The sequence below is a fragment of the Apis florea genome, unplaced genomic scaffold (assembly GCF_048593485.1).
Source record: "Apis florea isolate Af1SG1 unplaced genomic scaffold, ASM4859348v1 contig_3813_pilon, whole genome shotgun sequence".
In the NCBI taxonomy this organism is placed as follows: domain Eukaryota; kingdom Metazoa; phylum Arthropoda; class Insecta; order Hymenoptera; family Apidae; genus Apis; species Apis florea.
This window is the reverse complement of record NW_028256869.1, coordinates 669,810-682,660: the sequence shown is the minus strand read 5'-3', so window position 1 is coordinate 682,660 and position 12,851 is coordinate 669,810. Positions and strand designations below refer to the sequence as shown.

General features: G+C 25.3%; 3 protein-coding genes across 6 annotated transcripts in view; 1 reads left to right on the top strand and 2 right to left on the bottom strand.

Annotated features, from left to right (window-relative positions):
- Positions 1-1,905, bottom strand: part of pnt (ETS transcription factor pointed) — a 108,733-nt gene extending 106,828 nt beyond the window's left edge. For 2 of the 4 annotated variants that reach the window (XM_086917144.1, XM_003698498.4), the window contains exon 1: positions 1,693-1,902. The gene's annotated coding sequence lies outside the window, so the exon portion shown is untranslated. Of the gene's footprint in view, positions 1-1,692 lie in introns of all 4 variants that reach the window. The other 2 variants (XM_086917143.1, XM_086917145.1) reach the window with 2 other exon arrangements.
- Positions 1,906-2,675: 770 nt separating this feature from the next.
- Positions 2,676-3,242, top strand: LOC100871082 (ATP synthase, coupling factor 6). The gene is made up of 3 exons (XM_003698469.4): positions 2,676-2,823; positions 2,911-3,032; positions 3,129-3,242. Exons 1-3 carry the CDS (start codon positions 2,681-2,683, stop codon positions 3,146-3,148), a joined length of 285 nt encoding a protein of 94 aa, XP_003698517.2. The 5' UTR covers positions 2,676-2,680; the 3' UTR covers positions 3,149-3,242.
- Positions 3,158-12,677, bottom strand: DNApol-epsilon255 (DNA polymerase epsilon catalytic subunit 1). The gene is made up of 27 exons (XM_086917142.1): positions 12,276-12,677; positions 12,082-12,202; positions 11,786-12,004; positions 11,479-11,711; positions 11,160-11,400; positions 10,765-11,081; positions 10,432-10,678; positions 9,805-10,357; positions 9,287-9,728; positions 8,980-9,217; positions 8,517-8,870; positions 8,235-8,449; positions 7,984-8,167; positions 7,370-7,912; positions 7,049-7,290; positions 6,764-6,968; positions 6,518-6,693; positions 6,280-6,449; positions 5,716-6,052; positions 5,458-5,647; positions 5,218-5,384; positions 4,867-5,155; positions 4,655-4,771; positions 4,314-4,576; positions 4,067-4,199; positions 3,777-3,988; positions 3,158-3,669 (listed from the first exon to the last, which is right to left on the bottom strand). Exons 1-27 carry the CDS (start codon positions 12,359-12,361, stop codon positions 3,363-3,365), a joined length of 6,801 nt encoding a protein of 2,266 aa, XP_086773268.1. The 5' UTR covers positions 12,362-12,677; the 3' UTR covers positions 3,158-3,362.
- Between the last annotated feature and the right edge of the window lie 174 nt (positions 12,678-12,851).

Here is a 12,851-nt window from a genome sequence, read left to right as displayed (position 1 = left end):
CATCGTGGTGTCTTCTTGCCTTTGATATTTGTCGCGTCTTTGGTAGAGAGACGAAACAGTCGAGAGACAAACGAGGGAAGAAACATGGTAGGTCGCGGCGTTGCCATGCTGTACTCCCCAAGATCCGAGAAAGTGTACAAAAACCATTCGACCCACCAACACCGAGGGCATCGCGTTCCTTTTTTAAATTGCCAGGCTAGCCATCCCCTCGTATGCGTTTAACTTACACTGTGCCACACATTATTTCTCTCTCTCACACTCTTTCTATCTCTCTGTCTCTTCTCTCCCGCTCTTTTCTTTCGTTCTGTATGTATACCAAATACTGTTCGACAGAAATATTACCTACACACATTACCAGCAAAATATATTACACAGACATCGTATGAAAAATTAATCCAGACTCGACAGAAACGGTTTGTCAGAGTTTAAAATATTATGATAAATATTCAATGAATTTGAAAATAAAGTTTAACAGAATTATCAAATTGAAGTTAATGTTTTTACAATTAAATATAAGTTAATAAAAATTTATGAATTCGATAAGTTGGCAATGATGATCGATTAGACAGTTTATAAGTGACTAATTTCAAGCAATTAACTAATTTCATGAAATTAATTAGGTTATATATATATGTGAATATGTATAATTTATATCGTTTTATATATGAGATATAAAAGGTTATAATTACCCAAATATAAATTAATAAAATATATTTAATATTCTAATATGTTATAAATTTTGTAATATATATAACTTTTTTGTATATATCTGCGTTTTCGAAATAAATTTATTTATCAATTTTTAATTATACATAAAATTTAATTTGATTGAATACTTATTTGAAAAAAAAGATAATTAAAAAAGATTTTATAAACGGAAAGTACTTACATTCGAAATGATAAAAGTAAAATTGAACGTGACGCAAGATATGATATGATTATCAAGTATAAGATATTTATGATTTGATATAAATCAATGCGAGAGATCTAATCTTCAAAATGTTTTTATAAATATCGAATTTCATTGCAAAAAAACATCGTTTGAAACATTAATTATATTTAAGACAATATCATTTTTATCGTATAACCATATCTTTCTTCGAATAAATATCCTTCAAACGAATTAAAAATATGAACAATAAATGATATAGTAAGAAATTGAATCTTTTAAATTATATGATATGCGCAAAACAATATAAATTTTATTACATAGTTGAAGAATGATATAAATTTATATTGTTACTCAGAAGTCACATCAAATATAAAGAAAAATATGAAAAAAGAGAGAATCAAAAAATTCTTGGACAAAACTATGATTCACTTGTCTCGAATTCAATTAAAGCCAATGTAAATAAACAAATAAAACTTGATTTTGATATGTCGTATCCTTGTACGACATATCGTAGGTTAAAATATTCGTTTTCTGATTATCTGTGGGATGTAAAGTAACCAAGAAAACATTCCGTCAAAATAAATATAAGTCTATCTGAACGTAGGCGTATACTTTTCTCGTGATGTTATATTTTACCCTTTCATAATAGATCAAAATTTCTTCATATTGTTTTGCAACATCATTTTTTATTGACAAGATTCAAGTCTAAGCTAATCCGTTCGAAAGTTTCGAAGAATCGCGTTCGCGCGCTCATATCACGCAGAAAGCGCGCAGAAACTTGTTTTAACGTATTTACTTACCTTTTTTCCAACGTAAAATCCAATGAAGAACGCAACTGTATCAATTTTTTAAATATTGTACACGAAAAACACCCAAAGAGAACTGAACACAAAACAAGAATCACGTGTACGACTGTGAGGCGCACGCACATCGGCAGCACTAACGCGGTATACCCGTACACAATACAGATTACAAATGTATTATGGCTACGACTCAGACGTTCATGAATGAAACTAAGAGCGGGCTCCACCACCCCTCCCGCGATTTAGTGTCTCTGACCAATCGGTGGTGGGCGTATGCATCCTCTTCTGTGATTCGTTGTTATGCTCTGCTTTTTCCGTTGGAACAATGCTACAGTCCGGGATATATGAATAAATAGATGGTTTACAAATATTCAAATTTTTAGCTATTATATATATATTAATATACATAATAAAAAATAATGAAAAATTTGAATTTAAGGTATATAAATGAAATTTAACGAAGAAAGATTGTTAAATTTTGGTAATACTATTATTACAAAAAGCATATAAAATATACCAATTAAAAAAAATAAAGAAATATTTTAATATTTATAATAAATATATTTAAAAAGAATAAAAATTTTTTAATTCAACATATACTTAAATTTTTATTAATTATATAACTTATATTAAAACAATATTTTTCTTAGTATAATTTATAAAAATGATTGCACTCTATAGATTCGTATATATTCTAAGGTAACGAATATTGACCAGTACTTGTCAAGTATTATCTAAATAAAGAAGTAAGGATTTTAAGTTATATAATTTTTAATAAACTTTTATTTATATTTCATTTTTGTTTTAATATTATGTTTTATTTATTATATTTTATTTTATTTTTTTTTACTATGTCTTATGTAATGAACATAACCTATTACATAAGATTTTATAGAACTTGATTTTATCATTTGACACATCTTTAATTCATTAATCGTTATCTCATTTTTATTAAATAAATCATCTTTGATTTGTTGAAGGAAAAATGCTTATTCAACAATTAATTGCAAGTACACCAAAAATTATTAGACGTAACATTGGTATTCTTGCACCAGTTTTTCAAGAAGCAAAAGATCCCATACAAAAACTTTTCTTAGATAAAATTCGTGAATACAAAGCAAAAAGCAGGTAAATAAAAAACAAATAAAATAATTTTAATTTAATTTAAGTAAATAATAATACTATAATAATTTTAATATTAATTTATAAATTTAGTAGTGGAAAATTAGATGTTCCTCCTGAGATTGAAAAAGAAAGACAGGCAGAACTTGACAGAGTTAAAAAACAATTTAATATAAAGGGTGATCCAACAGATTTTCCAAAATTTAAATTTCAAGGTATTATTATCAAACAATAATATTTAAAATAAATATTATTATTATATATATGTATACGTGTATAAAAAATAAGACATGAAAAATTTTTAATTTCAGAGCCAGTAGTGGAACAATGAATACACATCTAAAACTAAAATATTTATGTTAAAATTATAATATATGATGTCAAGTAAATAGTTATAAAAATACATGTATATATAAAATTATAAATACAAGCATGTTAAACTTTATTTCCTTAATACTAATGATATAAATATTAATACAGTAAAGATATAAAAATATAGTTTTCATTTTTAATTTGTTATTTATAATATCTATACATTGATAAAATTATTTTGATTCTATGAGTTTTGTATTTTGAATTATTTCCATTAAAGTTTCCATATCACATTTTCTGGCCACAGACTTGCATATTTTCATAAATTTCACTATTTCATCTTTAGGTATTAAAGTTTTAAAATCACCAGAACAAGAACATAGTTCATTCATATTTTCCCTTTTAATTTCTTTACATTTACAACATTGTAAATCTTGTAATATATAACCCATACTCTTACGATTTAATAAATCTATCAAAAGAAACTCTATTTCTTCATTATCATAACTTGTTTTACAAAGAGGACATTTCCATATATATCTATATAAATAGTAATATTATTTAAATTATTTAAATTTATAAATTATAATCATAAAAAATTAATGTTATAAATATTAAATATTAAGATATATAATATTTTATATTACCTATTCTGTTCCATAATACAAAAATTATCTTTACAAAGATCAATGTCCCTTGTATGATTACATGCCTTACAAATAATTTCAGGTAAAATTAAAGAAATGCATGGATCTTTCCATTCAACTGCATCACTAAAGCTGCCAATTCTAATCAATCTTAACAAATTTGTTTGTAAATGATATACTTCATTTTCCACTTCTTTATCCAAAGATAAAACCTGAAGTTAAATTTTCAATTATTTATTTTTTAAAATAATACTTATGTACCTAATATATTTATTTTTTTATTTAAATACCTTACAAACTGATTTAACTAATTCCAATGCAGGATTAATTCTTTTGCTATCTTTACCATCTAAATCTAAGTTTGGATATTCTTGAATTGTTAATGTTATTTCTGGAAGTTTTTTATATATTTTCTGCACAATTCTATAATATAATTAAATATACATTAACAAATAAATAAATATCAAATTCATGATGAAAGATGAAATAGATGAAAAAGAATGAATGAAAAAGATGAAATAAAGAAAATATATTTACTGAAACAGTTTCTGAGACATATCTCCCGATATAAGTTTTTTAGCAAAATTTGCAGTATTTTCAAGCGACCCTAATCCTAATTGTGCTGCTAAACTTTGACTGTTCGATTTTCTTCTAGGTTTTATAGTAGTATTCAATTCATTTTCAGATATAAATTGGTAAATTGCATTAATATATCCCGCTATTATAGCGCTAAAACTTGATTGACATGCAGCTTCTTTAGGAAGACATTCCATTAAATTCCAGTTCATTACTATTTCAGGCTTAATATAAATAAAAATTTAATAAAAATATATAATACAGATATAATACAATATAAAAAAAATTTTATAAAGACTTACAGTATCTTCATCTTCATCTTCATTTTCATTGTCAGAATTTTCATCGTTCATATTTTTATTTGCAATATTTTCCTGCATATTTTGTGTTAATTTTCCTTTTATGCCGGCATAATTATGCTGTTAATTTGTTTTGTGAAATAATTAAATATAATATCTTGAATAATTAAATATAATATCCATTATTATAATGTAAAAATTAAAATTTTACTTACAACATCAAGCCATTTTAAATACTCCCAACATTGTTCAAAAGTTATTTCAATGCTATGAAAAATTTCTTTATTACGTATTGTTTGAACAACAAATTCTATATAGCCTAACGCATCATTTACTGCTCTTTTTTTAGTACATACAATGATTTTATTAAAATTCGCAAAAACAATTATGGATCCTAAAGTTTTAAATTCTGCTAATAACTGTATAAATAATTTTTTCATATAAGTATGCAATGTTCTTCTTAAAGCAGGATCGTAAAGTAAAGCGTTAGGTGAACGTAACCATCTGAAAAATATAAATTTACATTAAATTAAATATATATAAAACATGTAAATATTCATGCTTACCTGTAAAAATGAATAATTTGATAATCTGCAAATACATTTTTATAAACTGATACATCTAGTAACCATGCATTTACCATACTTCGTAATGATCTAAAAGCGGGACTACAAAGAACTATTTCATCGTAACTAGGAATTGTATTCATCATAGAATCACCCATTGCCATATCCTATGAAAATTAAATTTACATATACATATGTAAATTTCCATCTTTTAATATGCATTTTTAAAAAATTACATACTTGAACAGATGTTTGTTGTTGATTGTGGAATGCAACAAAATTAGAAGTTCCATCAATATCATGAATATGATGATATTGTAATAATGTATTTACTGCTAAATTTTCTATTTCTAATTCAATGCAAACACTAGAATATGTCCCAAAATTATTTGCAGCACATTGTGAACTTTCCTCAAAATCCGTTAATAATCTGTAATTAATTTATTTTAAAATAATAATAATAATTCAAATTTTATATTGAAATATAAATATAAAAACCTGTTATCATCATGTTCACTGCCACCTAAGTCTGGTTTTTCCGTTGAAGAACACCATAACACAAAATTATTCTTTTGTAAATGTCTAGCAAAAAATAAATCTGCACCAAAAATAACAGGATCTGCTGGGATATTTCCAATTGGCGCATGAAAGAATCTACATTGTTCTGACATTAATTCAAGAATTTGTTGACTTTTAAAATAATGACGTATCATTATTTTTGCACCAACTTTCTGCCATTCCAGTGTATTATATAAATTTTCAATATCTTGCACATGTGTACTAATTAAAGGAAAATCATTAAGTAGTGGCATTTGTGCTATCAATGCAGTTTTATCTAAAATAAATGTATAAAAATAAAATTAATTTAAAAAGTTAATAAAATAAACATCTCAAATATTTCTTCCTCATGTTTTAGTAAATTTTACTAATTTGTAGAATTTTTCAAAAATTCAAAAATATAAATGAATAATCAAAAAAAATAAAAAAAGATGAGAGATTATTTAAAGAGAAATGATTTTTGAAAATATTTCTAAATTCTATTTATAAATTTAATAAATTTACCCAAAGCAGTTTGAGTAATAAATATTGGTATACTATATCCTTCATTTTTATATGCAGTTATAGCTGCCTGTATAATGCGGCAAACTTGTTGAAAATTTGTTTCAAATTTCAAAGTGAATTGCATTGATTCTGGTAAAAATTTTACTTTGTCTGCTCCATTCATAGATATACTATAAAAAAAATTATCTTTTAATCATTTTCATAATATAATAACAATATCAGATTTTATAAATCTTACACAATATCCCGTTCTTGAGTATACAATGTATTCATATTAGGCATCTGATTTGAAGAAACAGAATCCAAAACAAATATATGAGCTCTTTTACTTGCATTCAGAAAAAGTCCCCATAAAGCTCTTTGATGATTTGAACTCCAATGATGATATAAGAAAACATAATTGATTTCATGAAGCTAAAATGAAATTTTTTTTTTTATAAATTACAAAAGATACGATAATTTTTACTAAAAAAAAATTAATTACATTTTGAAGATAAGGTTGCACAGCAATACTCTTGAATTCTAATTGATCTAAAGAAAATGTATCTGCACCATCTGCCATCGTGCGTGCTGCTTTAGGATCAACTGTACAAATGCATCCCAATTGAAGAATAGCTCTGAATTCTAATGACATTTGAGTTTCATAAATTCCTTCAATTTCTGGTTTACTCAAATCTTCTAAAAGTTCTCTATAAATAAATTAATTAATTAAACAAGTTAGATGATTGAAATATTATTATTGAAAAAAAATTTAAAGAAAGAAACTTACTGACTGTGTTTTTGATATTGTATTTCTGGTACAGAATATTGATATAAATTATATACGGGACGAGATCGTGGAAGAATCTTCATGCTCTTTTTCCAAGATACTTTTTTACCTGGTTCTGGATCAGGTTTTGGTTTACGAGTATTTACATAAAATATACGAGGTACCACAAGACGCAATTGATGAAAATCTTTTTCGATTAATATCCATAATCGATATAAACCAGGTTCATTTGTTTGTGATATCTAAATAATTTATTAATTATTTGAATCAATCAATATATCTAATATTCTAAATATAACTATAAAAAAAATATATTTCTACTTGTATAATTTGCCATGGAGTCATAAACAATTTTCTTTGAGCTCGTCTCAAAAAACCACCTAATGTGGATGTATTAGTATTTCGTGTTACACCCCAACTAATTCGATCCCCATTATCATTAGAACGTTTACTTTTTTTGCTCTTTTGATATTCAGCTCTTTGTTTAGCTTGATAAGCCCATTTTTGTTTATGAAACTTTAGCCATTCTAATCTTTCTTCTTTTGTTGTTCCCATTGATGGTGGTGAACCTAGAACATCTTTCCAATTTTTATTTATATTTTCTAATTCATTTTCTTCCGAGTTTTGTCGTTTTCTTTTATTGGCTATTGGTATTGGTTGTTTAAATATTGGAGCTTTTCCAGCTATATCTTCTATATCACATGTATCAGATGGTTCTAAATCGTGATCATTATCTTTTTCCTTATCTTTATGTATTACGCTAAATACATCTGTAATCTTTCTCTGTTTATGAGTTGCACTTTTTTCCATTACTCTTTTGTGTAACCAATCCGGATGTTTTACTCTAGGAACTGGATTAGACAGCTAAAAAAAATAATTATTCTTTTGCTGTAAATATTAAAAAATGTTTTATACATATATATAAATATAAATACTCCTTGCATTGCTGCCGGAATTGTAATAATTTTTTGAATAGCACTTCCGAGTCTTTCAATATAATAACTCCAATCTAAAATATTCCGTATATCATCGCTTTGTAGACTAGGATCTTTTAACCATTTACGTAAATAATATTTTCTTATTGCTGGTTCTGATTGAAATATGGCTAATGGTATTGCTCTAATATAATAAAATAATTTTAATTCCATATATACAACTTATGATAAAAATAAAATTTAATTTTTACCGTTCTGTAACAGGTGCGCCTTGAGGTTTATTAGCAATTATATATTTGCATGCTAATCCAGCATCTTTAACCATTTGATCACCTAAAAATTCAGCTAATCTTTTAGCAGTGGAAATAGACGTAGATTTTTGACCTCCATAATCTTCCAATTTACGTGACATCGATTTGTTTTCAGATATAAGTTCAAATAATTCTGAATCTGGCATATCTGCACACTAAAAATTTATTTATTTATTTATTAATATATTAATTAATGCCAAATTTATAATATTATATATTTACTTTGCTATAAAGAATATCGAGCCAATAGTCCGCATCTTTGGCTACTGATGCATAACATTCTTCTAATGTGTTACCTTTTAAAAAAGATTCAAATACGGAAGTTTGAAAAACTTTTATCAATTGAAGTTCACCTCTTCGTTTGACTTCAAAACCTTTTAATTCAGCCAAAGAACCATCAAAATTAAATACTGCATATCGCTTTTTTAATTTTTTTCCTTCTTCTTTTGCAGCAGGCAATACCATGGCTAAATAAGGACCATCTACTTCAAAAAATATAGAATTTTCATGTCTAACTTTATATGTAAAATTTTCAGAATCAACAAGTTCATGATATACATCATTAGTAAACTGATCCTATAAATAAAATGAAAATAAATAAAAAAATTTTAATTAGTAAAATAATTAATTAGTAAAAATCCTTTATTTTTAGTAAAAATAGTAAAAAAATTGTTATTTAATTTACCTTCACCATAAAATTAAGAACAGCATTTGGATATGATATTGCAAGTTTCTTTTTCTTTGGATGTGTTGTATGAACAATTACATTATCAGGAAAAGATGCTGGTAAGACACACCAAATTCCATCAGTATCTAATTCTAAAGGACGACCAACTTGTTCTATAATTTCTCTAGCTCTCATAATAATATGTGCTCCAGTGTAACATACTATTCCACCCATTTCCATACTAAACCATCGAGACCTAAAATATTAAGCACTATATTAATAATTTTTAATTAATTTTAAATATAAAAAAAAATTAAAATCATACCCTTTTCTCATGACATATCCATAGAAAGAATTTAAAATACATTTATGAGCAAGTTGCAACGAATCGTAGAGTACTTCCCGATTTTTGGCAGATTTAATATCAGCTGCATCTCCTTTTGCTAAAGCTACTGCTACTTCTTGTTTTGCTACTTTAGTAAGTGCTTTATATTCATATCTTCTATCCCTAAATGCTCTTACAGTATCGACATAAAATGAATTCTCTTTTTGGCAAACTGTTTGTGTTTTTTCTTCCATATTGGTAATTTTAACTTTCTTGTAAGCTTTCTTACAATATTCTGTAAGTCGTTTTTTTTCATATGACGCTTGTTCTTCTTTAGATAATTCATGATATGCTCTACGAGGACCATCTGGGAATTGTGGTGGAAATTTTTCATTTTCAAGTTGTTGTTGCATTCTTTGATATTCGCTTAAACTTGCGGCAACTGAAAATAAAAAATAAAAAAAATTCGTATGTAATTGAATTTTAATAAATTTTATTTTTGTGTTTTATTATCTTACAGTATTCTCCTCTCCACATCCATTTCATATTTCTTTGACAAAGTGCTCCTGGTTTGTTGTAATCACATGCAGCACAAACTGTTTCATCAACCATTGCAGATGGTTGAAGACGATTAGTTAAAATAATATTTGGATACATAGCACCCACATCTAAATGATAAATTACAGGATTTTCCAATCTTAATGGTTGATTTCTCAAACCTTTCAATTTCACTGTAATTTCTTCAACCACTTCTTCAAAATTTGTAACCATGTCCATAGGTATTTTTTCTTCTTCTTGTATCGCATGTTTCAAAGCATGTCCAACACCACTTATTAACTCATCTACTGCACTTGGTACTATTTTAAAACGGCATGGAATATCAGCTCTAAAAACACCAGATTCTAAAGCTTCAACATGCCCACCTACATATGTCTCTTGATCCAATAAGTGACCATCTTTTGTTAATTTATTCAATTCTTGTTCTTGTTTGTTGGGAAATATGATATTAGCTTGAAAAGCTTGCACCATTAAAAGAGATTCACATAATGTACCAGATCCTTTTCTAAGTACCTATAAACAAAGAAATATAAATTATTTTATTTTGTACTAATTAATCTACTTATACTGATTTCTTTATAACTTACTTCATCTGGTTCCATAGGAATAATAGTACATAAAGCAAATATGAAAGGATGAATATATTTTTGATAAAGATAGTATGTAGCAACTGCATCAGAAACTGAATAATTTGCAAGAGTTTCTGGTTCTTCAGATGCTAATCTACACATATCTTCAGGATCTAATTCTACTGGATCATATCTAAGTTTTGCTTTTGCTACAGCTTTTAAATTCTGAGACCCTACAGGAAGATAAGAATCGCGTCTTACCCAACTATAATAAAAAAATTATATATTAAGAATAATTGTATTCGATCATTTTTTTCTTGTTTTTTATTTTAATTTTATAAGTTATAGTACCATAAACAATCCATATGCATAGCAGGTCTACTATTATAAACTCCATCTCGATTTTTTGAAAAACCAATTTTATTTTTCATATCTATGTTATGAAAAGCCGCTCTAGTTTCTACAAATGGCCAATCGAAAAAATCACCATTGTATGTTACAAATATATGTGGTCGAATATCATTAATATGATCAAAAAATTTTTTTATTGTAGCTTTCTCATTAGGTTCATTGAAAACTGTAAAAAATCCCTCAAATTCTGGTTTTGGTGTATATTCGAAATCTTCGATATCACACGAAATTATTTCTCTATTTGTTATTAAATATCCCTGAATAAAATAAATGAATAAATTATACTTCAAATATCAAGTATTAAATTAGATCATTTTTTAGGCATAAAATAATACTTGTCCATCAATCATATATGATATCATCATGATTTGATCAGTATCTGCATCTGGAAATTTCAAAGGAAGTTTTGTAGTTTCAATATCATATGCCAATACGATTGGATCAGGTGGTACAATAATATCATCTTTTTTTGTAATAAGTGGTACATCATTTCCTCTTGTTTTAATAGTATACCAACTACCACAACAAATTTTCATATCAATAGAAACACGTATATGATGTGGTACATCATATTCTCTACACAAATATATTCATGTTATTAATACATACAAATATTATATGATATATATTAAATATGATATATTAAATATTTACCTGATATCAAGAATATTATCTGTAAAATCAATAGTTTGCATTTTATGATTTCCTCTATCTTGATCTGAATTTAATACAGTTGCTAACATATTTGTATAATATGTATTATTTTTTTCACGTTCTTTGTTTAATTTAACAGCTTTCATAATATCACGTCTTATTTTGTTTAAGTCTACAGTATTTAAAAAAGAAAGTTTTAAATATTTTTGTTTTAACCCAATTAAATGATTTGGCTAAAAGGAAAAGATATACAATTATCATTTTTAAAATTTAAAAAATTTTTTATCTTTTTTAAATTCTATCATACCAAATCAAGATCTTCTTTATAAATGGTTTCTATTTTTTGTATAAGTTCAGTATATTTTTTATTTAAGCCAGTAGAAACTTCTTCATATGTATCTTTTTTACATAAAATATAAAAATATGGATTATAAGGGTAACAAATTTTAAATCTGGTACAATCTTCTTCTAAAAAGTAATAATCAACACCGCTCATTAATCTTTTATCATCTTCTATAATTTCTGTCTACAAAAGAGTAAGATTATTAAAGAAATAATATTACAAAGCTATTAATAATATTTGCTACTATTTTTTATACTTACTGCATGCATATTAATAAGATATCCTACTCTTTCTTTTACATCATTTACTCTATGAAATCCATATAAACCATCTACTCTTATATTTTCATTAACTTCATTTAACCTGCTTCCTGAAGCATCACTAAAGAAATATAAAAATACAAAATTTAGAAAATATAAAATTTATAATTAAATTTTAAATTAAATTCAAATACCTTGATGCATTTCCTTCTTGATTTTGGTCATTTTTTGTATCTGTTCTAAAAAATCGAAATTTTCCTGTATTTTGTAATGTTGTCATTTTATAAAATAATTAGTTTTATAAACTGAAATTAATACTATTTTTTTAGTTAGTTGAAAACAACATGATTATATTTAATACAAAAAAAACTTAACAAGACAATATTATATTTGGGTTTGTACTATAGGTTGTAATTTGCCCGCCAATAAATCTTATACATAGATCTAATAAACGCATATGTAAGTATAATTATAGTAAGATATACTATAAATAATTATAAAATAAAAATTAAATAAAAATACAAAATTTAAATTGTATAAAAATAAAAATTATATTTGATTTTTGTATAAAATCTATTTCCATTTCCTTTTACATTAAAAAAATTATGTGTTTAAATAATACAAATACTGTGTAATTTTAATTTATAAAAAATATTTCGAAATTCAATCCTTTCATTTCTATTATTTCTTTTTTATTCTACAAATTTATAATAATATAATAATATAAATATATATTATTATATTCATAAAATATAATTCAAAATATAAAA